General features: G+C 41.8%; 2 protein-coding genes across 4 annotated transcripts in view; one reads left to right on the top strand and one right to left on the bottom strand.

The window, feature by feature from the left end:
• Positions 1-1,188: 1,188 nt before the first annotated feature.
• On the bottom strand, positions 1,189-6,541 carry ddx59 (DEAD (Asp-Glu-Ala-Asp) box polypeptide 59). Of its 2 annotated transcripts, none has more exons than XM_061780439.1 (8): positions 6,408-6,541; positions 5,312-6,152; positions 4,452-4,634; positions 4,244-4,333; positions 3,897-4,148; positions 2,787-2,939; positions 2,001-2,129; positions 1,189-1,923 (listed from the first exon to the last, which is right to left on the bottom strand). In XM_061780439.1, exons 2-8 carry the CDS (start codon positions 6,134-6,136, stop codon positions 1,663-1,665), a joined length of 1,893 nt encoding a protein of 630 aa, XP_061636423.1. In that variant the 5' UTR covers positions 6,137-6,152; positions 6,408-6,541; the 3' UTR covers positions 1,189-1,662. The 2 variants fall into 2 exon arrangements, with proteins under 2 accessions (XP_061636423.1, XP_061636422.1); XM_061780438.1 differs by having other exon boundaries at positions 6,412-6,535.
• A 1,200-nt stretch (positions 6,542-7,741) lies between these two features.
• camsap2a (calmodulin regulated spectrin-associated protein family, member 2a) overlaps positions 7,742-27,443 on the top strand; it is a 46,430-nt gene continuing 26,728 nt past the window's right edge. For both annotated transcript variants that reach the window (XM_061779903.1, XM_061779902.1), the window contains exons 1-3: positions 7,742-8,310; positions 10,362-10,621; positions 23,334-23,495. In XM_061779903.1, the coding sequence (XP_061635887.1) occupies positions 8,172-8,310; positions 10,362-10,621; positions 23,334-23,495 (561 nt within the window). In that variant the 5' untranslated portion in view covers positions 7,742-8,171. The remainder of the gene's footprint in view (positions 8,311-10,361; positions 10,622-23,333; positions 23,496-27,443) is intronic.

Raw genomic sequence — 27,443 nt, 5'->3', positions numbered from 1 at the left:
TCTGCGGCTTTGTTTATTTCAAGGATAGCCAGTTGAGATGCATCATCTCATTTTCAAAGGAGTTCTTACAACACATACACGCAAACACCAAAGGTATGAAAAAGGTGACCAAAAAAAAAAAAGAAAAAAAACATTGGGGGGGGAAAGAGTAGCCAAACATTGTACTCAAGTAAGAATACTGTTACTTGACAATAATGTGACTCAAGTAAAAGTAAAAAGTAGTCCTCCAAAAAAATTACTTGAGTACACGTAACAAGCGAGGATGTCCTCTCCAGAGGTAGGTAGCGTGGCCAAATATTGTACTCAAGTAAGAGTACTGTTACTTGAAAATAATGTGACTTAAGTAAAAGTAAAAAGTAGTCCCAAAAAATTATTTGAGTCAGAGTAAAAAGTACACAGTGAAGTAATTAGCCAAGTGCTGAGTAAATAGTGAGTAACTTATGATTTTTTTTTAACCACAGCATGAACATCCATTTAAAAAAATACTAAATAAAATGTGCAAATTCTGATGACTACAAAAAAAAACATCTGCAATTTACTGCACGGTGTTTTCTCAAGTTATAAGTGAGCTGAAATATCCACGTTTGGGGAGACCGTGCCAGACAAATACAATACATGAAAGCTGTTGTTTTTGTTCATCTAAATCTAAACACAAGTACCACACCGTTGCCTTCATAGTAACCACGACCTTCCCAACATGGCCACCACGTATGCACGACAATCAGCCGGGATGGCTTATGTAGTTTTAATACCTATGCCCGGGAAGCCTAATAGAAGACGTTGTGCGAGGTCATGTGACTTTCTTTTGTCGTTTGATTTGTGAACTGAACTTAAACGTCACTAATGCTTAAATTGGATTGGCGCTAACAGCGCCCAATGCAGAAGTCGAAGTCGTGTGCACAAATAGTTGATAAATAAGCAATAATTAATAAATAAAAGTAGCGAGCGACATTTAGATCATTTTAACGGAGTAAAAGTACCATTACGTCTTAACAGCAGAAACGGTGGAAGTGTTTTTTCTGCTCTCGTCAACTCCTGTGACTTATCCACAGCAAGACCCGAGCGCACAGGTGGAACATAATACAAAAACATTGAAACACAGAGACCCCTATACCACACAAACACACACACAATCACCCAAACTTACTTTTATCAACTGAACTGCTAGACATTACTCAAACAGCAATATGAGGATTATGAGGAAAGTTTATTGTACTGTACATTAATTCTGCACGTTAATCACTGCTCTGTAATAAATATAAAAATAGAATGAAAGAAAAACAGCACTGGTTCACTCAGCACTTCCTCCCACCACACGCTTCATAATAACCTCCATCCATCCATTTTCCATACCGCTTATCCTCACTAGGGTCACGGGCACGTTGGAGCTTATCCCAGCTGACTTCGGGTGAGAGGCGGGGCACACCCTGAACTAGTTGCACATAGAAACAACCATTCGCACTGACATCCACACAGGCGAGCCCGGATTTGTACCCGATTCCTCAGAACTGTGAGGCAGTTTTGCTAACCAGTCATCCAACGTGCCGCCTCATGATAACCTAATGAGATCAATAGAAGAGCTGAATACAAAAGTCAATCCAACAACTATGGAAATATTTCAATGAACATTTATACAGCTGATAGGGGACATTATTTGCATGACTATTTTTTACGTCTGTCATGTTTCTTGATCATTTCGATGAGGTTATTTTTGTTCACCAGGATGTCACCAGGCCCCAACTTGGCTTGTTGTTTTTCTCTCCGCTGCTGCTCATGGAGGTGAGGTGAGTTGAGGAGCTGGGGAGGTAGGATGGTTCCTGTTGGTTTGACCCTTTTCACCACCCCCAGAAACAAACGTCTGTTGTTGTTGTTGAGAAAGGTGATGGCAGTTCCCCTGTGACCCAGACGACCCGCTCTTCCTACCTGAATAGGAATAAATGTTTCTTTGTGCTTTATTGATTACAATTTAAATACAAATATATTTTTGAAAAACCACTAACCTGATGGACATATTCGTCCATAGTGTTTGGCATATCAAAGTTAACCACCACTCTGACATTAGCCAAATCCAATCCTCTGCCAAGTACACCTGTACTGATCACCACCTCAAAGTCACCACCCAGAAGCCCCTAAATACACAAAAGAACAAATACAGCATATAGTATAGTACTGCATAGATTAACAATGCAAACGAAGCATATAGTACAGTATTGAATAACGATGCAAACAAACAAAGCATATATTATAGTACAGTATAAAATAACAATGCAACATCTCTATTGTATATCAGTTTGTCATTGCCTCAGCAAACAGCACCATAAAAACAAGAATAAAGTTAGTAAAATGAGACAAGCAATGTCACATTATATTAAAGTCTGTGTGGAGTTGCTGATGCATGCTATTTCCTGGAATACACTGACTCCCTTCCTTAAAACCAAATTGGGATGTTGGTGTTAGCCAACTATTTTGCTGGCAAATGGCACAGAACTGAAATGTTTATTCCTGGAGTCTAAGCAACTCTACCAAACAGGAGGATGGAATCAAGAAATACTGTGTAAATGTTTAAAACAGTTGGTCTAAAACATGCTGAATAATTATAAAACATACAGCAATATGTAATTGGATAATTTAATATTATAATGGTATAATTAACTACTAAGGGGTAACCAGCCTCAAGAGAAAGAAACAAATGATCAAGAATAACATGGTTAAATCCAGTGTGGATGGAGACACAGACAACCAATTATGTTCTGAACCTTGTGTGTTCTTGGTGACACTGGCCTCACCTTTAGGATGTGGTTCCGTTCCAGCTGGCTCTTGTCGGAGTGGATTGCCACTGTTTTGAGGCCTGTCACCTTGGCGACCGCATCACATAGCAGATCAGCACCAAGTTTACAGTCCACAAACACCACCACTGGAGGCTGATACAATTTATTGTCCTGTAAAGCCAAAGGAAAAAAAGCTGTATAAAATGTGTTGAATAAATACAAATGTATTCCTATACCAAAGCATGATTAGACCATGGATGTATGTATAATTATTAGTTTTAGTTTTATGTTGTGCTTTAACCCTGCATTATGACAATTCTTCCTTTGTCTACATTCCATTCCATATAAAATCAGGAAAATCATTTTTCTAACGCCGGATAACTACCCAGACCTGACAGAGAACTGTGATCAACTCAAAACGTCATGCCTTGGACTTTGAGAAGGTAAGAACAACACAGCAAAATATGTGTCATACATTTGCACAGACATAGGCCCCCTGCTACTTCAAACTAACCAACATATTTTTCAGAAAGGAGACTGTTCTTTTACTATGCTTAACAAATGGTCCAAACATTACTGGGATTCCTAGAGTGCAGCCATGATTCTGGGCACACCCATTTCCTGCGCACAGAGACCAGAGCTGCAGCTGTGAGCATCCTTATTTGGTCAAGACCAACCCACCTTTATGGGGAATTAATAGACTAGCAATCATATTCCCATACATCTACTTTAAAATGAAGGGTAATGTGATTTATCCATCACATTATCCCACATTATTATCCATCCGCCAACATCCCCCAGACTCACGGCTGTGGTGTCCTTGAGCAAGACACTGATACCCCGAAATGCTCCCCAGGCGCTTCAGCTGCCCCCTACTCCAGTGTGTTCCACTAACATGTGTATGTGTTCACTGTGATGGGTAAAACAAATTTCGTGTGCATGCATGCATGTTCATGACAATCAAAGGTGATTCTTCTTCTTCTTTATACTGTACTTTGTGCATGTTAGGGGTTGTTCTCAAAAATTATAAATACATTAGACTTGCAGTGGCAAATCTATATTTAAAAAAAAAAAATAATAATAAATAATTTACTGCATATATCACAACCACTTGTGTGTAGAACCTACATTGAGAATTTCAAACAGCTTCTTCTTTTTCGAGGGTTCCTCAACCCACAGCAGGATCTGTCTGACATTGGTACATGGCTGGTTCTTCTTTCCTACAGCAATACGAATTGGGTCACGCACCAATCGGGCTGCCAGCTCCTCAGTCCCTGTCGGGATAGTGGCTGATGCCAGGAGGGTCTGGTGATCTTCAGGGACATGCTCTAGAACTTCTAGTACCTGCTGCTGGAAGCCCATCTTTAACATAGTGTCAACCTGCAGAAGGTGTCCCAACACAATATGTTAGGATGCACACTGGTCTTAGCAGCCTATTACTGTCTTGATTTAGAATACCATAGTTTTGGTCATACCTCATCAACCACAACAATCTTCACATTTCCCAGCTGCACAGCTTTCTGCTTTAAAATCTCGAGAAGTCGCCCTGGTGTTGCTATGACAATCTATAAATGATCCATAATAGTACACAATGAAGACATTTCAATCTCAACTCATTTGTAATGTGTAAATCTTTTCATTATGGGATAAGAATTGTTGTAAAATGTTGAATTTAATGAATACTTTAATGCTGCGCTTGAGGCGGTGGAGTTGAGGTGGGAGAGGCATGCCGCCCACCAGTAGGGCAGTCCTCATATTAGGGAGGCCAGTCACCACCTCTTTGGCCTGTCTCTCTATCTGAATGGCCAGTTCTCTGGTGGGGGTCAGGATGAGGGCCACAGGGCTGCCCACACTCCGAGTTTGTTCCTTAAAGAGAAGATGCATTGCAACTGGATACACGTGTTATACAATAATATGCAATACATACAGTACACAATGGATATATATAAAGTGGCTACAAAATGTACAGTAAGCTGATTATTGAAGTGTGGACCCAATAAAACTAATACTGTACTTTAATAACAGCACTCAGTCTTTTGTATTCATATTTTTACTCTTATTTAAATTAAATTCCACAAGTTACAAGATTTTAGCTGGAGTATGTTCACGTTCTACATCCACTGTAGTCTGATGTGCCACAGGGTTTATAACTATACATCCAATTTCTGTACTGTTTGTCCTCATTAGGGTCGCGGGTATCTAGAGCCTATCCTAGCTGACTGAGTGCGGGTGGGGTACGCTCTGGACTGGTCGTGAGTCAATTGAAGGGGACATGAGAAACAAGGCTCCATTCAGACTCACATTTACACCGCTACGGTAATTTAAAGTTATTTAGTAATTAACCTAACATGCATGTGTACTTGGAGAAAACTGTGTAGGCACAGGGAGAACATGTAAACTCCAGAAATGATAAGAAGAAAAAAATCCAACCCAGATCTCCTGACTGTGAGGTAGATGTACTAACTACGATTCCAGCGTGCTGTCAAGTGTAATTTAATGCTAAAATATAGTATTGAAACAGAATGAAAAAATAATTACTGTACCTTTACTGCCCTCAGGACAACTGGTAGGAGAAAGGCTACAGTCTTTCCTGAGCCAGTGTCAGCACTTGTGATCACATCCCTGCCGGTGAGACCAACAGGCAGCATCTGCATTTGCACTGGTGTGGGCATCTCATAGCTGGCTGACTTCAGGTTGGCATTGAGAGTAGCAGGAAAGCCACAGTGTTCAAATTCTATGATGGGCCTCCTTACATCTCTCCCCTGGGTTTCAATGCCCAGTTCTTGTTTAATATGCTGGACCTGCTCATCAGTGAGCCCTGATATGAACAAATCCTCTTTATAGGAATAATTTGATTCAAATGTATTTATAGACACTGCAGTAGGTTGATCCTGAGGGCTATCTTTTTCTCCATTTGTGTCCTTCTCATTAAACATTTCCCCCCCAGTCCCCAAGCCCATTTGGGCCAAGTGACGGGCTTTGCATTCCATGCTGCAAACATCACTGTCAGTGGTGTCACAGATGTACTCTCCATAGCGACCACACATCACACAGATAGGTTCTCCTGGCTCTGCCCATCTCTGATTCTTTTTGAATGATTTCACTGGTTCCTCCTCTTCTTCAGTACCACTTGAAAAACACTTCTGCCCATCTTCTTGTGATGGGGTCTTAACCACAGCAACTGGGTCTTCGCATGCTTTTACAGTGTTATCTTCAACTTTGCCATATTTGAGCTCTTGGCTAACATTCATAGTCGAACTGCCTTCATCATGCTCGTGATCCTGATCAACCTGACGTTTCCTCTTCTTCAAAATTAAGAGTGCGTCTTCTGCTCGTCTCTTCACTTTAAGGGCTCTTGGCATAAACATTTTACTTGCTATTAATCTGGAAACACAAAAACACAACCAAGCATGGTGTTAGCTAAATTTAAATGTTAAACTTAATTTGTGGACTTCCTACGAGAATAAATTACGCTATATTGGGGTAACTTTGCTGTTTCAAGTTGAATTTCAAGTCTCTTCAGACGATAGTATCATGTGTGCTGCTGCTCGAGTGGCCACTCTTAATAATCACACAGCAAGAGTCAAAATAACAAATTAAAATGGTACGTCAACATTTTGGGCTGAAAAACATACGAACCTACAACGTTCGGAAGCATCTCCTCATATTTAACACGATCAAATTGGCGGAATGAGCGGTAACCGCTACGCTGCCTTCCAGCCTTTCAAATCAACCACAACACAGACGCAGAATAATGACGTCATTGATGTAGCATGCTGGGAAGAGTAGTCTACAAAGATACCTGCTATGCTTTTGACTGAATAAGACATGCACTATATGATAGATAGATAGATAGATAGATAGATAGATAGATAGATAGATAGATAGATAGATAGATAGATAGATAGATAGATAGATAGATAGATAGATAGATAGATAGATAGATAGATAGATAGATAGATAGATAGATAGATAGATAGATAGATAGATAGATAGATAGATAGATAGATAGATAGATAGATAGATAGATAGATAGATCCTCATAAGGATCGCGGGTGCGCTGTAGCCTATCCCAGTTGACTTTGGGTCAAAGAGAACATACACACAATAATGCAGAGATTTGAACTCCAACGCTCAGAACTATGAGATCAACAGGCTAACCAGCAGCCCACCGTGCCACCCATGTTAAAACAAAGATTCAAATATGTAAAATGTGTTTTAAATTGTTGTGTTAATGCAGTCAACGATATGTAATGTTGAGCTACAAATTTATTTTGGGAGCTAGTCTCAGTCGATTTATCTTTGAAGTAGTTATACAACCCAAAAGGTATGAACAAAATCAATGGGCAGTGATGCCCTTAAAACATAGTTGTGCATACACAAAAACAGGTAGTTAAACTTCAATGCAATAAACCACCAAGGATTAACCACGTGCTACCACTGGGGTACCATAGTATGCTGCCAGTACTGTACTATCAGTGTTAGTCAATTCTCTATTTTCTTGTTACATTAGTTGTTCAAATTTACAGTATTGCCTTTGTCCTTTTCTCAGATAGTGTACTTTTCGTGTGTGTGTGTGTGGGGGGGGGGGGGGTTTAGACAATAAAACTTCACCATAAACACATACTACCAAATATTTTTTTAGGGGGGTCTTGAAGTTTTTAGAGTGGTTCAGCCCCATAAAATAGGCCTAGCGACGCCACTGCCTGCAAGTATATCAGCTTCGTGTTCTATTGGAAACGCCCAGAGTTCACACTAAAAAAACATTGTGGGTAACATGAGAGGATCTCATCAAATATTCATGCTTTTTGTTGTAAATAAAGGCAGGGAAACACTTCCGGAAAGTGTTTCCCTGCCTTTATTTCCTGAAGATTAAAAACACTTTTTAATCTTCAGGAAAAAAGTTTTTTTTTCCTGACTTTTCCTGAAGGCACCGTACGCGCATGCGCACTACGTCCAAGGGTGCAGCGGGTTGGAGCGTGGTTGGAATGGTTTGCCGCTGCAGGGAGGGAAACCGCACCACGGCACCAGCGCTATGAAAAGCGAGTAATGACGCGAATCATACCGATTTTCCACACAAGAACGTGGACACGAAAAGAAGAAATCCTATAATTCCCGATCCACTAAAGAATGAAAACCGGCACAAGAACACTTTCCCTTGTGAAATTCAAGGAAAGCGACCCTCCTGCTTTGTGCGAACCAGCCCGTCTCATCAGATGAAAGGATAAAAAACACCGCGATTCATTGTGTCAACCAGACAGATTGGCGAGACAGTAACTACAACCATCTCGCTGTTCCATGTCTTCATTTGACAGTTGCTCATTGTTTTCTACCGAATCCACTCGCGTGATGCTTTGGCGCTGCTTTGCTTTGAAGGACTGAAGAAAACGACTGCGTGGAAATATGGGTGAAGTTCAGGACGTAAATAATATGAAGAAGGTCTTCGTTACTCCAGCTATCAAGTCTTTTGAACACTATGACTTCTCTCGTGCTAAAATCTGTTGCAGTCTCTCATGGCTTCTGTCCAAAGCATATGGGAGAGGTATGTGTATCAGCTACCTGCATCATTGTTTTTGTTATAGTTTAGCATTTCAGCACCATTAATCTGTAACGTGACCGCGGGTATGTTTGTATATCAGTAAAAAAAAAAACAAGAACCAAAATACTAAATATACAACAGTTCTTTAAATTACCTGAGCCACCATGACAAAGTAACCCTTATGTCCTCAGATGCATCTTATGGATCATTCAAAATTAGTTGTGGGATGGAACAACACAACACAACACAATTTATAAGATTAGATAAAGGCAATTTCCTAAGTGGTTTACAGTGATCAATATATTGCAGTCTTGCATGATGGTAGCTCGGTGTACTGGGTGTCAAGGAGTAACCTTGAAAACACTGCACACATCACATACTAAGAGTAATAGAGAAATTATTAGTATGTGGGGCACATCAGCTTGTTAATATAATAAGGTCTATGACAGATGGTGGTGCACAAATGACTGAATCTTCAATAACATATTTTTTCCCTTTCAATGACCAAATAGTGTGCATGATGGAGAACCCTCTTTACCCTCTGGACATGTAAATAAATTGTATTTAGCACAACCAATGCATACATTGGATAGCAATGAGGTTGTTGTAGCTGTTCAAATATTCAGAGTTATGATCCTGATTGGGTACAGTCAAATGGATTAATGTTATTTAATTGCGTATATTAAATTATGTAATTAGGTTTGGTGGTCCGTTTTTTTCACACAACATATATGTTCTGCTGTCCTCTCACGCTAATAGGTTTCTTGATGACTTTTTAGTAGGCCTGTATAGTATGTACCTGCAGAAAAAAATATGACTAATTATAGGAATAACACTGCCATGCTTTCTTGGTTTGACTGCTACAGAGCATCATACAGTATATTAACAAGCAGAGAAGGACATTTTACTTAAATAATAATTTAAAAATATTTTATGAATTATCCATGTTCAGCTAATGTGTTTGCATTTTCAAATGTCATATTTGTATTTTCCACAACTATTAATAGAGATGGCACAAAAATACCATAATTCAGCAATTGTACTGTCCTATTATTGTTCAGATTGCTTTCATCAGCTCTAAAATCACTAATACATTCGTCTTTGTTGGAACAACACGCCGTCGTAACTGTGGCACACAATCCATTGTCAGTGTGCCGGAAAAGCCCGGCAAACATGAGATCCCTTGCAGATCCTCAGTGTATATTCAATCAGCACTGAATTAAATGGGCTGATTCCAAAAATATAGCCCTCCAGAGAGGGTGAGCGAGCGAGCGAGCAGGCCTTTATCCAAATCTCAGCCTACGCTTTTCTGTTATGAATGCTTCACATGCATCTCCCTTATTGCATCCATACATATACAGGTACTCAATACTGACCAGCTGATTTCTCAAATTGATGTATTCGGATTGCAGAGTAAAACCTGGGTAACAAACCCCCATTAGATACATTTAACATTATGTAAACCGAATGTATTTATTTGTTTTATTTTTATTAGCCTATTTAATTTTTAAACTATCATGACCACGGTATCTTCTGAGAATGTACATGTCCGTGAACGTATGCACGCAAACACATAGTACACAAAGACACATGCTATCTCACACACACACAAAACACACACACACCAACACATGCACAAGTGTATGCATACACACACACACATGCACACACACGCACATGCAAATATACACACACACATACGCAACCACACAAACAGAGCATCTCTTTTTGATGAGACAGGGTTTTCCCAGGGAGCTGACTGTTGTACAGATGCAGACACACTAGATGAATCGATAGAGTGGTGCGCCTACTGTGGTTGCTATAGTAACATTCCAGGTTTATCCATGTATCTCTCAAGTTACCGCTAAGGAAGGCCAGGGGAGAATGAATAAGGGCTTTAAAAAAGTATTTCCAGATTATCTGTACACTGGTTGGAATATGTCCACATTGGCCAGTATTGCCAAGCATTATGGCAAATTAGCTGCTGTTCTATGCTTCAGATATTAAATGCGATATTCTTAGATTTTTAAAATGTCCTCCCATATGTTAAACAGACAGCATCCCAGCAGACATAAAAGAGCCCTTCTACACAGACCAGTATGAGCAGGAGCACCTGAAGCCTCCTGTAGCCAGTCTCCTGTTGTCTGCAGACCTCTACTGCCAGGCCGCCAGCCTCATTCTGAAGAACAATCCAGCTGAGCTTCTGCTGGGCCACGATGCTGTCATTCAGGCTTTGGGCCAGCGAGGTCTCTATGTCACTGACCACGACAGACTTGTCACTGAGAGGGACCTTCGAAAGAGGCCTCTGCAAATGGTAAGAGTCTTTTTATAATTTCAAATTTTTCTGTATTGTTATAGATATCGTAGATAGGAGATTATTTTTTGGGGAAAGTTGAAGTCAAGACGGCCACTAAAACGATTGTCAATGCCACAGTATGTCTTACCGTGACACTCCGCCGCTCCACCAACGTGCTGCGAGTGCCAACTTCAAAATAAAAGTTTCATAAATTACGAGATTTCTCCAATATCAGTGCCATTATAGGCTTTTATTTTTAAGTTTGCACTGCAGCACGTTGCCGGCGCTCATTTAAGCTTTAACCATGTGTTCGCCCCCCTGGAAGTTGGCTGACTAGGTTGAGGGCACTGCTGCATATGAAGCACTTTTCATATGCAGCAGTAGCCGCATTTATATGTAAAAAATCGTCGACAATCAGGCTCATTTAATTGTGGCAGCCAAAATCGCCATCATGATTAAAATTTGATTAATTGTATGGCCCTATTACAAACCTACCTATCTTCCAACCAATTCATATGCCTACGAACCAGTTGACCTACATGATGAACAGCTTACTCTCCACCAACCAAACAATCAACCACTTACAGTACCTATATTCAATTTGACTCATCTACCCCCGTTAACCTGGTGCATCATTAAGTCAAATTCCTCCTGACTAACTGCACCCTAGTCATGTAAGGCTATGTAACCAAGATCTTATTGGGAAGTTTTTTCACCTTAATATCTGACATTTGGTGCAATGAGTTGATTAAATTTTCCAGCTCGTATTTTATCTTCTAGTATTGGACCGCTTCATAAAGATGACTGTGTAGGCTGCCAGTTAAGCAGGGATTGAGCATCCTTGTTAGTTTGCCTCTGTGTCTCAATAGGAGGTTTTACTGCCTCAGTGAGCTGCAAGTTGCTGTGTGCTAGAAACGATTAGCACACAGTATGCCTGCAGTCTGTTTGCAGAGTCTTGCTGTTTTTAATTTCACTTCCATGCTGGAACTTCAGCAAGACATCATATTGTAGCTGCTATATCCCTAACAAATGTGAAATTAAATGATATATCCAGCTAACACAATAGATATCATCATCAAACAAAACTGGGACTTTAAAATGAAGGTTTATATGCTACGAATTTTATCTTGCCCCTCCATACTGACTTTTTCCTCTGGCTTGCACCTTTTTTGACATACTGCCTACTTCTGGCTCTGGAATTATAAATCCACTCTGCATTCTACATAGTTTTTTAATCATACCCTCTTTTGCTGAGTTCTTCCCTTGGCAATTTCTTATCATTTCTCGCTGGACATTCCCACTGTGTTTCACCTTCCACCATCCACTGATCTATCCATTCCGAACACTGCTCTCATCTTCCTTTGGTTAAGCAAAGGTCTGTCCTGTGCTTTACCTATTCCACTGTCAGGTGAAAGCTGCCAACCATATACCAAAAATGCTCACATATTTTTATACTGTAATCACAGCATCATGGTCTGATTGAAGAAGCCTTACTGATAATGGTCAGTTTCTTACTTTTTCTTTACTGCTTTTGGCCCTTGGACATTTGTTTTTTAGACGTCATTACACATATCCGTGTCCTGTCAGCATCTGACCTGCTCCTCATGTCTACTCCAATCAGCCCTCGCTTTCCACTCATGTCCTGTCCAGATGTGCCTTGTTAGTCTGTGTGTATTTAATTTGCTGTTTTTTTTCTGCTCGTCATTGTATGTGGTGAGCCTGTCCCCCATACTCTTCATGCTCTTCATTGTCCAACTGTGTTTTTAGAATTGGCATTTTATTGCCTTTGCGTTTTTGAAAATAAACCGTTTTTGAGTTTCATGCTCTTATACTCTTGCCAGACTTCCTGCTTTTTGGTCCATCTGTTTCAGCCTCCACACAACACATTACATGAACATAGACCAGTAGACTAAATACTAAATATACATTTGGACAGGACAGGTGGAAGGAAAAAATCTGACTGGAGGGAGAAATCTGATTGTAGGAGACACACATGAGTAACAGGAAAAAGACATTTTTAAAAACTGAAGTATAAAAACAACAACAATAAAGCACTAATTGTTCAAGAGCAAAAAGCAGTACAGTAACTGTCACAATTAACACTTGATTCACTGCATTGTTTGCTTTGAAGACACTTTGAGACACAGCTATTTGGATTATGGTAACTGCTATGCATGACCATGACAGCGCAGGTGGGTGGTCATTTACAATTTATAAGCCTTCTGAGCACCTGCCCTGGTTGGCTTGGTGACTTCAGACTGGCTTAACTGAGGTCTGTTGTGGTTGGATCACTATTCTATTAGCAGTCTGCACAAAAAAAAAGTGCTTATGATTTTTTTTCCTGACATGTTGTAGCTAAGAACCACTGACATTTCAAACTGATTTTGCCAGTTTTTGATTTTGCATGATTTCCCCCCCATCTCATTCATCTTTTCTCAGCCACTTGAGTGACCGGGGCATGAACAAGCACATGTATGTATGATGGCTAAGAATCACGCTTCCACTCACATGTCATGGTGCATGTGGCACCATCAGAATGCTCAAGAAAGCGGGTTAACAGCATAAAGCATGTGACCATGACAATAGTTCGGTGCTATGTGATCATCTTTGTTTTTGCATGTTAAAACTAAATAACAATTGAAAGGTCAAATACTTTTACAATTATTACAATATGCTGTTATACATATTTTATAATTAAAATTGATTTTGATGGTGTTTATTAAGAATGATCTTTTGTTGTCATTTCCTTAAATTTGATTAATATAATTGGGACTAAAAACTACGTGCTGGGACTTTTAAGCTGTTTAGCTGTTAAAAAAAAATCTACTCCTTCTGTATCACAGTGCAAGGGCCATTTTGAACACCCACACTTTACCAAATATGGTTCCTTGCCCAATAAATGGCTACAGAGGAAAGATATTCACGATGTGCACTAGATGACTAACAGATTTTCAGTCTGTCTGACTGCATTGCCATGGAAACGGTGAGTGAGGAGAGAAATATGTCAATACAAAAAGGCCATATAATTGGAATGATGAACGATAGCTTCATGTTATTCTACATTTGTGTGAGTGTGTTTTAAGATATGTTTACAAACCCAAGTGCAAGATCTCTATGGAAAGGCTAATATACAGATAAACGTGATTCATTTTTTGGCTTTCATGTACATTATATTGTATTTGGATGCTTTGCTCCAGTTGCTTCAGCAGCTGGAATGGTTAATTGCTTTGCTCACAGCCTTACAAACAGATGCAACTAGAAATCAACAAGCACTGCTCTCTGTCATTTCTCCTTGGTCATAGCCTCTGCTGTGGATTATATCAACAGAAATGTGTCTATTCGCCATTCTCATCTCATTTTTTATAGCAGTAAATACTATATAAATTGATCGTAGACATGTCCATGTTAGGAATTTTAAAATGTAGCAGATGTATAATGTAAGTACAGTACAGTACACATCCACTACATTTACATTTGCCAAGATGTTGTCATGGTGAGGATCCACGTTTTTCCAAAGTGACAAACCTTGAATTTCAGAAGTTTAATACTTGACAAAGACATGGAAATTAGTCTCTGCTGAACGTAAGAAAAACCCCACCATATACATCTGCTTTATAGGGTTTATGCTGCTGTGTGACTGTGTATCAGAAAAGCCATAAAACTGACAGGTTTATTGTTCCACATAGGTTAGGGAATGCTTTCAAACCAAGATGCATCCACAATGTGTACGTCTAGGTTTTCATTGAAGCCATGATGGTATATAATCGATGCATACCTTTCATATCAATAAATATGTATGGTAAAGAGGATTCATATTCACCAAACGTGTATCCCCACAGGGCAAATAAGACCTATATAACAATATCCCAAACATTTTGCATTTCTGTTAATTGATATTGTCAAAACATGTCTGCGCAGTCAAGTTTGACACAATATCATGTACCGTATGTATCTTGGAGGATGATGATGATGAACACTGACTCTGCTTTCTGCTTGTCTCCATCTCCGCTGCTTCCATCACACTATTGGGAAGGTGGTCCGTTTCCATGGTAACACTCCAGTATGCGGGGTGTTATTTGTTAGTGTGGGTGGTTGGCTGCGAGAGTGGGGAGTGCTCATGCTTGCACATGTCATATGTTCACTGTGTATGATGGGGGTGGAACTGTAAGCACCAAGCCAAAGAATTGTGACATGTTGGATTCTAGAAAACATAATCTAGAGGCTAAGCAGAAATTCTAAGATGCTTTTGCGCTCCCCTACACGAACAGGAACGACAGGCAGTAAATAATTTGTCTCAAGATTAAACTGATGTCCAGTGTCCTTATTACTGTTTTTTATTCTACAATTGTTCTAATGCACAAAGATATGTGGAAGCAGCAGGGTAGAAGGGAAGCCGATCCGAGTACTCACTGTTCTTGTCAGCCTGAGTGAAGTCACAGCCAGCACGTTGTGCTCAGTGCCAGCGGCAACTCCAGGACAACGCAGTATGGATGGGTAGGCAGTGTGCATTTTACACAACAATGTGCTCACAACTGTAGCCTGCTATTTTTTAAGATTATAACAGATATGATTTATTACTACCTTGATATTTATTGTATTGAGCATGCTACATTCAATTCCCGGCCCCACCTGTGTGGAGTTTGCATGTTCTCCCCGTGCCTGCGTGGGTTTTCTCCGGGCACTCCGGTTTCCTCCCACATCCCAAAAACATGCATGGTAGGTTAATTGAAGACTAAATCGCCCGTAGGTGTGAATGTGAGTGTGAATGGTTGTTTGTTTATATGTGCCCTGCGATTGGCTGGCAACCAGTTCAGGGTGTACCCCGCCTCCTGCCCGATGATAGCTGGGATAGGCTCCAGCACACCCGCGACTCTTGTGAGGATAAGCGGCTCAGGAAATGGATGGATGGATGGATGGATGAAAATGCTTCATCTGTTTGTGGGTTTGGGTAGAACTGCTGTTGTACCATTGTGAAGCAGATTGTCTTCCCTTGTGAACTAGGAGACTTTGTTTTCAGATGAAATCGCCCCCTAGTGAGGTCTACCAAGGCTCATACTAAGAATCTATGGTTTGGTATCCTCTCAAGCATTTGCCCTTAGGTGTTTGAATAACACACCACCTTTCAATGACAATCCAGATTATAATTGTAATTCTAGTTCCATGGTATAAATAGCTAAATGTTTATTTTTGATGGATGGTCATGCTGATGCATGTGTTTACCCATATTGATATCTATATTTAATGTTTACAAGTCACTGTATTAAAAAAAAGGCAATGAAATTAATCTGGTAATTTGATGTTTTGTTCTATTTCCTGTATTCTTCTGTATCAGCGGAAAAATTGTAATTCTAGAGATCATCCTGTTAATTGTCTTTTGTAGTGGTTCGCATAACTGACTTTTACGCAGTTGACATGGGATTAATTCCCACTCAATGTGCTCTTCACAATCATCCTTTTATTGGCTGGCGACCAGTCCAGGATGTTGTCAGCCTGTCTTCCAACATCACCTGGGATAGGCTTTGGCTTTTGACGTGACCCTGAATAGGATAAGCCGTGAAGAAAATCAGTACATAGAATTCAAAAAGTGTTTTAAAGTTATCTTTGTCTTACACACTTATACAAAATATCCACCTTCTTGTTATATATATCCAATTCACAAGGCTTGGTGAAGCTAATAACACCTAATCAGTAAGGAATGAAATGATTCTATTTTTATACTAACAATACTTTTAATTGAGTAGAATTGTTATTACTTTAATTAGATTTTTTTCTTCATTAAAAGGTACAGTATTAATTACAATATTATATATCACTTTATTATTACTTGAAGATTTTTTTTCCCAATGCATAGAGGAAATGATACGGTTGCGGTTACAGACTGAAGATGACAGCATAATATAGTAAAATATGACATTTGAGTCATTGGGAAAAACTACTTGCCAGGACACAATATGTACTCTAAGTTCTAAATTACTTTGAAGACGTAATTAGTCAGATGTGTCAGTTTGTGATAAGCGTGGCTACATTTATGCTCACATTTGTACAGCACAAGCAACATTTTCCTATTGTTATTAGTATTTTGAGTCTGGGTATAATTGCAGGCACTGCTGTGGTTATCCTGTCTTCTATGATTAACTTGGCTCCTACATAATTTCAGTGTTCTTTTGGAACACATAGTGACTGGATACTGCTAAAAGCCCCATCCCATAGGTGATTCCAGACCACAGTTTCTGTATCTGTAAGCGCACACTTTGGCAGGCCGCTAAAGGAACTGCAGGTAATCTTTAACAGAACTTTCAAACAGGGACATGATCACATTTAAATTTAGACTGAATACTCATCCCAGATTGTATCAAATAAAATGTCAGTCTTTGGCAGTCAGCTGAAGATTTTGGTTGAAGGCTACTAACATTTTAACTTAATTCTCATAGTGAGAAAATGCATTTGCAGTACAATTCATCCGGCATAATAGCTAAACAACATCACACTTGGATGACTTCGACATGTTTATATCGGTAAATGTCTTTGCAGGCAATTTGGCTGTTAAACACATACAGGCAGCTGACTAACAGGAATAGTTGCATTCATTTGCAGTCAGGGCTGTGATTACTAATGACTACACTAAGTGGAGTAAAGTGGTAAAACACAGTTTTTAATCAGTCTGGGATTGTACTTCTTAATCTCTGAAATCATAATTCTTCATTCAACCAAGACTTGTTAAATAATTCTCTTCACTGCCAAATCTTGAAAATCTTCTGCCAGTTTAACTTTCTATCAGCATAATGACCAGGTGTCCTAATTCTATTGTCTTTATAGTGTAAAATAGTCTGAGTTTTCGTCCTTTGCGGTTGCATTTGGAAATGAAAATAATACTCCACTATGTTCTCCAGACCCATTGCTTAGCATGTATAGCACACTGGGGTATTGGAACTTTTTGGCTAAAATATATACATTATGCAGATAACTTTTTTTTTTCAATCAGTTTGCATAATTAAACATTTTTAAGCGTTATTGTGAGACCCCACTAAGTATAAAATAAACTGCTGCTGGTCATTTTAGTGTTGTAAAATACTGCAGATAAAATGTCCTCATTGTGACCTTCATTGCCGATAAGAGATGGAGGCAGCTGAGTACTTTTCCATGTCCAGCTGAGGGTGCATGAAGTTACTTGAAGCTTGACAGATTCTAATTTAAACCTTTGGCCGCGGCATGGTGCCTACTGCCCTGAATGGGAGGGCTGTGAAACCAAACGCACCAGATTTTTTTTTTTTACATTTTACTCTATATTTAAAACTGTAAGTCTTTCAGCCGAAAAGATGGCCAGGGGACTGCACTGCAGTATATCACTACTTGGTTCAGTTGGTTCGTTTCCTCACAGGATACCCTTGAACTTGAATAGAAATGATGCTGTAATCAGCATAGTTTGCAGCTTAGAACTCACTGAGTTTCAAGGGCCTACTGCCATTTGATGTAGTGAACTACTGTACATCGCATAAACGACAGCATCCACTCTTCTGGGAAGGCTTAATTATGTTTTGACCTTAGTTAAATAGATTTTAGTCAATAGGAGAAAATAAAATACACCTTTTTTTATGTGGTGTTGATCAAGATTGTGGCGTTGATCAGATTTCAGACAGTAAGAACATGACTTTTCAGTGGGAAACAGTGTGAAAGGATGCAAAAGAGGAAAGCCAAAAAGGTGTATGTTTGTAAATGTTGGGAAATTATACATCAAAAAGTGTCTAATAAGATAAATAAATACAAATAAACATAAGCAATGGGAAGATTGGTTTTATAGTTGCAACATTTGGCAAAACGTCCTCTCTTTACAGCCATCTTTTTTTCCTAAGTAAAGTGTTTGATTCCACCACTAGTTAATGAAAACACGGCACACTGGGCAGATGTGTTCAATATATTCAGTGTATATGCATGTGAAGATGAAGTAATTTATAGCTGCAAGCAGCATATGCATTCAGCTAATCCAAAGGTTATCCCGCATGATGTCAATTCATATCACAGAGGAAAAGCCCTTACTACAAATTTTCTGTGGGTAAATATGCATCTAAATACAGAAGCTATTTTTCTTGCCTCTAGCTTTCATCTGACATTTCCACATAGTCAGCTGATCTTTCCCTGTCTGTTCTTCTTTCTTTCAGTGCAACTCTCACTCAGTTAATCCATTTACAGCTCTACATATGTCAAATGCGTTAAAGAAACACCATGCGGTAACTTTAACATTAACCTCTTTGAAATTGCCATGGCAGCCTTGGATCACCTATACTACCTGTGCGAGCTGTATTATTGGTCGACCAGCAGTGGTGATGCAGAGTACACAGCAACTACAATTTACGAGGAATAGTCGAAAAGTAATGAGCCCAGTTTAATTTAACCTACTAAGAATTGCTTTTTTTCCAGAAATGTTCACAGTGGGTGGCATGGTGAATGACTGGTTAGCACATCTGCTCACAGTTCTGCGGACCGGGGTTAAAATCCTGGCCCCACCTGCGTGGAGTTTGCATTTTCTCCCCATGCCTGCGTGGGTTTTCTCAGGGTACTCCGGTTTCCTTCCACATCCCAAAAACATGCGTAGTAGGTTAATTGAAGACTCTAAATTGCTCATAGGTGTGAATGTGAGTGCGAATGGTTGTTTGTTTATATGTGCCCTGCAACTGGCTGGCGACCAGTTCAGGGTGTTCCCGCCTCTCGCCCGAAGATAGCCGGGATAGGCTCCAGCCTCACTCGTGACCCTAGTGAGGATAAGCCGTACAGAAAATGGATGAATGGGTGTTCACAGTTTGCAGTTTAAATACTTGTTTGAAGGTTTATTTTAAAGAAATTGTTCAAGCCTTTCCTCTCCCTGTCAGCCATTGTGGAAATTATGTCATTGTTGAATGCCCGTCAGAAGCAGAGAGCTGTGATTGAATTTCTTGCTTTGGAAGGGGAACAATCACTAAATATTCTTAAAAGGTTGACAAAAACTGTATGGAGTTAGGGTTATGTCATCAATGATGACAAATCCCCTGTCAGAAGGAGTTTCAACTCCCACCTCCGGCAGAACGTCACCCACGTCTCGGGGGAGGCGGGGGACATTGAGTCCGAGTGGACCATGTTCCGCGCCTCTATTGCCGAGGCCGCCAACCGGAGCTGTGGCCGTAAGGTAGTCGGTACCTATCGTGGCGGCAATCCACGAACCGGTTGGTGGACAACAAAGGTGAGGGATGCTGTCAAGCTGAAGAAGGAATCCTATCGGGCTTTTTTGGCCTGAGAGACTCCGGAGGCAGCTGATGGGTACCGGCTGGCCAAGCGGAATGCAGCTTTGGTGGTCGCTGAGGCAAAAACCCGGGCATGGGAGGAGTTCGGTGAGGCCATGGAAAAAGACTTCCGGATGGCTTCGAGGAAATTCTGATCCACCATACGGCGTCACAGGAGGAGAAAGCAGTGCACCACCAACACTGTGTATAATAGGGATGGAGCGCTGCTGACCTCGACTCGGGACGTTGTGAGTCGGTGGGGAAAATACTTCGAAGACCTCCTCAACTCCACCGACACGCCTTCCCATGAGGAAGCAGAATCTGGGTTCTCTGAGGCGGACTCTCCTATCTCTGGGGTTGAGGTCACCGAGGTGGTTAAAAAGCTCCTTGGTGGCAAGGCCCCAGGGGTGGATGAGATTCGCTCAGAGTTCCTAAAGGCTCTGGATGTTGTGGGGCTGTCCTGGTTGACACGCCTCTGGAACATCGCGTGGACATCGGGGACAGTGCCTCAGGATTGGCTGACTGGGGTGGTAGTCCCCCTTTTTAAGAAGGGGGACCGGCGGGTGTGTTCCAACTACAGGGGGATCTCACTCCTCAGCCTCCCTGGTAAGGTCTATTCACGGGTGCTGGAGAGGAGGGTCCGTTGGGAAGTCAAATCTCAGATTCAGGAGGAGCTGTGTGGTTTTCATCCTGGCCGTGGAACAGTGAACCAGCTCTAAAACCTCGGCAGGGTCCTCGAGGGTGCATGGGAGTTCGCCCAACCAGTCTACATGTGTTTTGTGGACTTGGAGAAGGTGTTCGACCGTGTCCCTCGTGGAGTCCTGTGGTGGGTGCTTTGGGAGTATGGGGTACCGAACCCACTGATGCGGGCTGTTTGACACGACACGACCGGTGTCAGAGCTTGGTCCGCATTGCCGGCTGTAAGTCGGACTCGTTTCCGGTGAGGGTTGGACTCCGCCAAGGCTGCCCTTTGTCACCGATTCTGTTCATAACTTTTATGGACAGAATTTCTAGGTGCAGCCGAGGCGTAGAGGGGGTCCGGTTTCGTGTCCTCAGAATTGCATCCCTGCTTTTTGCATATGATGTGGTTCTGTTCGCTTCATCAAGCCGTGATCTCCAACTCTCACTAGAGCGGTTCGCAGCTGAGTGTGAAGCGGCTGGGATGAGAATCAGCACCTCCAAATCTGAGACCGTGGTCCTCAGTCGGAAAAGTGTGGCGTGCCCTCTCTGGGTTAGGGATGAGGTCCTGCCCCAAGTGGAAGAGTTCAAGAATCTTGGGGTCTTGTTCACGAGTGAGGGAAGAATGGAACGGGAGATCGACAGGCGGATCGGTGCAGCGTCTGCAGTGATGCGGACTTTGTATGGTCCGTTGTGGTAAAGAAGGACAAAGCCGAAAGGCGAAGCTCTCGATTTACCGCTCGATCTACATTCCTACCCTCACCTATGGTCACGAGCTGTGGGTTGTGACCAAAGAACAAGATCCCAGATACAAGGGGCCGAAATAAGTTGCTCCGCAGGGTGTCCGGGCTGATTCAGATGCCTGATTCAGATGCCTGATTCAGATGCCTCCCGGATGCCTCCCGGTTTAGGTGTTCCGGGCACATCCAACCGGGAAGAGACCCCGGGGACGACCCAGGACACGCTGGAGAGACTACGTCTCTCGGCTGGCCTGGGAACGCCTCGGGATCCCCTCGGAAGAGCTGGAGGAAGTGGCCGGGGAGAGCGAAGTCTGGGCGTCCATGCTAAAGCTACTGCCCCCGCGACCCGACCTCGGATAAGCGGTAGAAAATGGATGGATGGATAGATGTTGGATGGATAGGGTTGAAGGTGAGCTGGAGCCTATCCCAGCTGACCTTGGATTAGAAGTGGGGTATAACCTGACAGGTTACCAGCCAATTGCAGGGCTGAATGAAATAGCCAGGATAATAAATATTGTACAGTGAATTTCTATTAATCACATTAGAATTTGCATATGTACCTTATGTTGTGGCTGATGGATATATTCTAATCCTGGGAAGGACTTGTGCTGCTACATTGACCATTCTCCTTCCCAATGCCCTGGTCGCACTGAATTAATTAAGAACTGTAGGTCTGTGGTCAAGTTAAATAACATTGGTTCTCCTTGTTGACATTTTATGTCCTCAGACCACAGCAGGATTAAATCAATATCGGGAGATTGCTCCTGAGAGGAGATCAGATGAAAGAGGGAAATAGCCTCTGAGGAATAAAATCACATTCTGATTGGACTTGCCTGGAGTTGATCGTTTATTGTTCCTACAGCCACAATAAATGTAGCTGTAACTGATAACATGACTTGTTTGTATTGGTTTGTTGGTGTTTCTCAGGGGAAGATTTCCCCAGTGCTTAGACAGACTCAATAAAGGCGAAGAAGAAACATCTTGGCAGTCTATTATTAAATGGGATTGGTTTGCTGCTGGGTTGCCACAGACTCCAAATTTAGCTTTACACTAAAGCATTCAACATCACAGAGAAAACTGACTACACAGTGAAACCATACTCTTAAATTTTGCTCAACTGACAGACATTGTATATTTAGCTAAATTTAGGGAAGTAATGCTAGGCTTGTGTCACAAAGTAGACTTGAAATGTATTGATCCAGTTGGAAATTCTGGTATCCAGTAACAACATCAGCGACAACAAATACGGTATAGCACACCCAACACCACAAGCACAACAATGAAATATTGAAAGAGATCCAAATAGTTCTCTAATAAATGCACATCGTGCAAAATGCAGTGTTTATTGGCCTCAAGAGGTAGGTTTTAACCACTACTCAATCACATTAAGGCAACTACATGTAGAAACTGTCTTCTCTTTGCAGGCCCAAAAAAAGTAGTTTCATTTGGAAAGCAAGGAAATATAACTGCTTTCTCATTTGTCAAATAAGTTGACTAGTTAATGAAAATAAGTTTTCTGAATTTTACAGCCTTCTCTTATGTCACTGACTTATTTTAAAAATTCCAGTCACATGATTGAAAGAACTACAGCATACAGTATATTTAATGTCGCTCCTATTGGCTAAACTGTTTAAGTTAGGCAAACTGGGTATTTTAGGCTTAGTTGGATCCATTTGTTTTCAAGGCAACAGCTACAGTGCAAGAGAGCATTAGACTGTGGATAGTTTCACATTTACGCTTAAGACTCTCTAGTCCTCCTTACAATTATATCTATTTTTGAAAAATTGTTAAACAACACAAATTCAGTTTTGGGTCTTGATTTAGACAGAAGTTGTTTAGATGTTCAAAAACATTTTGGAAAATAATATAACTGATTTTAGGCAAAAGTTTTGTCTGTTAGTCACTCCATGGATAAAAGCCTCAGGAAACTGTCAAAATATCTGAAAAACCTTTTAACATAATGAACTTGTGTTTACCTTCTCACTCATGAATAACACAGCCTAGCACCCTGATACAAGTGATGCTAAAATTTAATTCACCCTCCAATTCTTCTTTTTGCAGAGTGCCCATCTGGCAATGATCGACTCTCTGATGATGGCGTACTCAGTGGACACTTTGATTGTGGAGAAGGTGATGGTCAGCATTCGGCAGTATTCATCCTGCTACTCTGAAGAGGAAATGCCATACGACACAGAGGATGCCGTCACCACCTGGATCAACAAGGTTGGTGGGAGACAGTATTAACTTGTCTATGTGCAAAAAGTTATAGCCACAATAATGCAGTAATCACAGTACTGCACTAAAAAATAAGTAGCCAGTATGTTTTTGTTACTGTGCCACGAATGCAAGAAATCAACCATATTGAACACTTGCCATGAAAGCCACACGTGCACGCACGCACGTGCACACACGCACGCACGCACGTGCACACGCACGGCACACGTGCACGTGCACACGCACGTGCACACGTGCACGTGCACACACGCACGTGCACCGTGCACGGCACACGCACGTGCACGTGCACACACGCACGCGCGCACACACGCACGCGCACACACACGCACGCGCACACACACACACGCGCACACACACACACGCACACACGCACACACACACTGTTATATATTCCTGCTGGTCAGACATATGGCTCACCAGTGGAGTGCACTTGCATTCCAGAGGTCTAAAATTCACCAGATTAGTAGATGAGTAAAGTTAAAACAGTATGAAGCTGAGATAAGAAAACATACACATTTCGATGTCCAAAGTCTGGATTTAGTCTAATTAATTTATAATTTGATTTGATGGGAGGTAGCCAAAACCCCAGTGTGTCTGAAGAAAGTCTCTAATAATGCATCTCTTTGAATGAGTACCGTATTTTCCGGACTATAAGTCGCTGCGGAGTATAAATCGCACCAGCCAAAAAATGCATAATAAAGAAGGAAAAAACATATATAAGTCGCACTGGAGTATAAGTCAGTTCAGGGTGTACCCCACCTCCTGCCCGATGATAGCTGGGATAGGCTCCAGCACGGCCGCGACCCTAGTGAGGAGAAACGGCTCAGAAAATGGATGGATGATGTCTGGTCTTCAATCCCCGACCCCGCCTGTGTGGAGTTTGCATGTTCCCCCCGTGCCTGCGTGGGTTTTCTCCGGGCACTCCGGTTTCCTCCCACATCCCAAAAACATGCATGGTAGGTTAATTGAAGACTCTAAATTGCTGTTTGCTGTCAAGTAGCCAATTCTCCTTAGAGGCTCCCTATTCTTTTACTTTTTCAGAATGTAGTCCATTTATTAATTGTAGGAATACTGTTGGACTTGCAATGCAAATATAGAAGACTTGGTAATTACTGTACTGACTCTACTCCCTGTTTGTAAGTTCTTCTATGCAATGGATATTATTAATTATATGCATCATTATGGTCTATCCGAGAGTTCTTATACTGGATCTCATTAGGTTGTGCAATTGTACCAAATAGTTGTCCAGTTTGTGTAACACCACCACAATCGATTTGAAATGAACCGAACAAGGGTGCATAGAGGGATAGAGCAGATGGACAATGACCCAAAGCATATTTTGAAAGCAACAAGAGTTTTCTCAAGGCAAAGAAGTGGATTGGTGGTTATGCAGGCGCCAAGTGACCCACCTCACCTGACCAGAAACCGATTGAGCATGCATTTCACTTGCTCAAGACAAAACTGAAGGAAATATGCCTCAAGAACGAGCAGGAACTGAAGACAGTTGAAGTAAAGGCCTAGCAGAGAATCAGCGGAGGTGAAATCCAGCGTCTGGTGATGTCTGTGCGTTCCAGTCATTAAGCTGTAATTGACTGCAAAGGATTTGCAACCTAGTATTAAAAAGTGAAAGTTTGATTTATGATTGTTAATTTCTCCCGTGGCGGCATGGTGGACGACTGATTAGCACATCTGCTTCACAGTTCTGAGGACCCGGCTTCAAATCAGACCCCTCCTGTATGGAGTTTGCATGTTCTCCCTGTGCATGCGTGGGTTTTATCCGAGTAGCGTATTTTCATGACCATAGGGTGCACCGTATTAAAAGGTGCAGTCTCAGTTACGGGGTCTATTTCTGTATTTAACACATACATAAGGCGCACTGTATTATTGGGCGCAGTCATGGTAAAACATACGCTAGCTTAAAACATACGGTAGCATGCATGCACGCTAAAACAATGTTTTTAAAAAGGCAGCGGGAGCAAAACTGAGTTCGGTTGTACTTTATTGAAGTGTTTAACAATGTACTCACGTTATTTTTTTATCAATCCTCATCCACAAAATCCATCAAAGTCCTCATGTTCTGTATCCGGAATAAACAGCTGGGCAAGTTCTCAATCAAAGACGCCAGGTTCGAGTCAGTCTCGTTGCCGTGCGGCTCCTCAGAAATTATGCCGGTTTTTACGAAAGCTCGAACAACAGTGCAAGCAGACGTTATCCCAAGCATCCACAATCCATTCACAAATTGTGGCGTAACTCGCCCGGGGCTGCCTCCTAGTCTTAGTAAACCTATGTTCACCATCTGTCATCCATCGCTCCCACGGCGCTCGCAACTTCACTATGAACACCTCGTTTACACCGATGTCCAGCGGTTAATCCATTGCCCGAGTTGATTCCAACCTTGTTTCCGCATTTTGTTTTTCTTTTTTTTTCACGGAAACTCAGCTTAGTCTTCTTGATTTGGCGAAGCTCATTTTCCTGCTTCCTCCACTTGCAAACCATGGATTCGTTGATCTTGAATTCTCTCGCGGCTGCTCGATTCCCATGTTCCTCCGCGTAACTGATAACTTGCAGTTTAAGCTGTGCTTCGTAAGCGTGTCTCTTCGTAGGTGCAGTTTTCGACTGCGGTCAAGCCAACCTCCACGCGTAAAATAGCAGTCAAGCCAGCCACCCCTAATTTTGTTCATACTCAGCATCACAGAAATAGGTCGCCAACTCGCGGCGATAGCCACCTTTAAAATAAAAGCTTCCCAATAATACGGACGTTAGTGCTCTTCGGTTAAGGAATGCAACCAGCAAAGTTAATTTGAATCTTGAGATACATTAAAAATGTAGTTTATTTGATATCTTAGGAAAAATAAATGGTAAATGGACTGCACTTATATAGCACTTTATCTACATCATCACAGTGCCCAAAGCGCTTACAAAGCCTCACATTCACACACACATTCATAAACTAATGGGCGACTGCTGCCAGGCCCACTGGGAGCAAATTAGGGTTCAGTGTCTGGCCTAAGGACACTTCGACATGCGGACAGTCGTAGCAGGGATTCGAACCTGTTCTACCTACTGAGCCAAAGCCACCCCAACATAATCCCATTGGTATCGCAAAACAAGTCCAGATCTGTGTGACAGACCACCAAGGACTCCATTAACAGAGGTTTGATGAAGATCTGATATTGTATTTCACAATAAAAGTCTCCGAAAACTTAAAACCGGGTAGCGGGAGCCTGGCGCAGCTGCCGAGGAGCCGGAACGGGAGCCTGGCGCAGCTGCCGAGGAGCCGGAACGGGAGCCTGGCGCAGCTGCCGAGGAGCCGGAACGGGAGCCTGGCGCAGCTGCCGAGGAGCCGGAACGGGAGCTGCAGTCGCTTCCTCAGCCTGCCGCCATTGAGGTTTGGGAGTAGAGGGTACGGGAGTGGAAGAGTGCACAAGGTCTCGGGAAGGTGAACTAGGAAAAATGGCTGGTACTGAACATGGCTTGGGGGCAGGTTTGGCTAGACGTGACTTAATTGGAGCCGTGGAACAACGTGTGGGAACAGGTGAAAAATCAAGTGACTTGTGAACAGGGGGGAAAAAACGAGGGGGCAAAACTTGACCTTTACTTGGGCGCCTCAGTTGGCCACCACGCGGCGGTCCCGGGTAGATGGCCAAACGGGTGCCCAAGAAAAGGTCAGAGGGAAAGGATTTGGACTCACTGGGGTTGGAAACGGGGAGACGTGACAAAAACGGACGAGGACGGGATAAACTAGGGAAGGAACCAGAAAAATCTAAATCTGTGTCAGAGTCAGAATCAGATAGGAGGTTAACTAAATCAGGGCCATCTTCACAATCAGAAAAATCAGAATCAAAAGAAACATGTGGATGTAAAATAGTAGGGCATGGTGAATAACTAGGACAAGTGGGGGGACCCGAGGAAAAGGACAGAAAAGACTGAACGATA

This window comes from Phyllopteryx taeniolatus, chromosome 7, assembly GCF_024500385.1.
Source record: "Phyllopteryx taeniolatus isolate TA_2022b chromosome 7, UOR_Ptae_1.2, whole genome shotgun sequence".
NCBI classification, from domain to species: domain Eukaryota; kingdom Metazoa; phylum Chordata; class Actinopteri; order Syngnathiformes; family Syngnathidae; genus Phyllopteryx; species Phyllopteryx taeniolatus.
The sequence above is the reverse complement of the archived record's forward strand: the minus strand, read 5'-3'. Positions and strand labels throughout refer to the sequence as shown.

Coding starts and splice junctions, on each gene's coding strand:
- ddx59 (XM_061780438.1), bottom strand. CDS start 6,434: ATGAGGAGATGCTTCCGAACGTT. Junction 2,940..3,896: donor AGCTGTTTGAAATTCTCAAT/GTAGGTTCTACA, acceptor TTGGCTTTACAG/GACAATAAATTGTATCAGCC. Junction 2,130..2,786: donor AACGGAACCACATCCTAAAG/GTGAGGCCAGTG, acceptor TTGTGTATTTAG/GGGCTTCTGGGTGGTGACTT.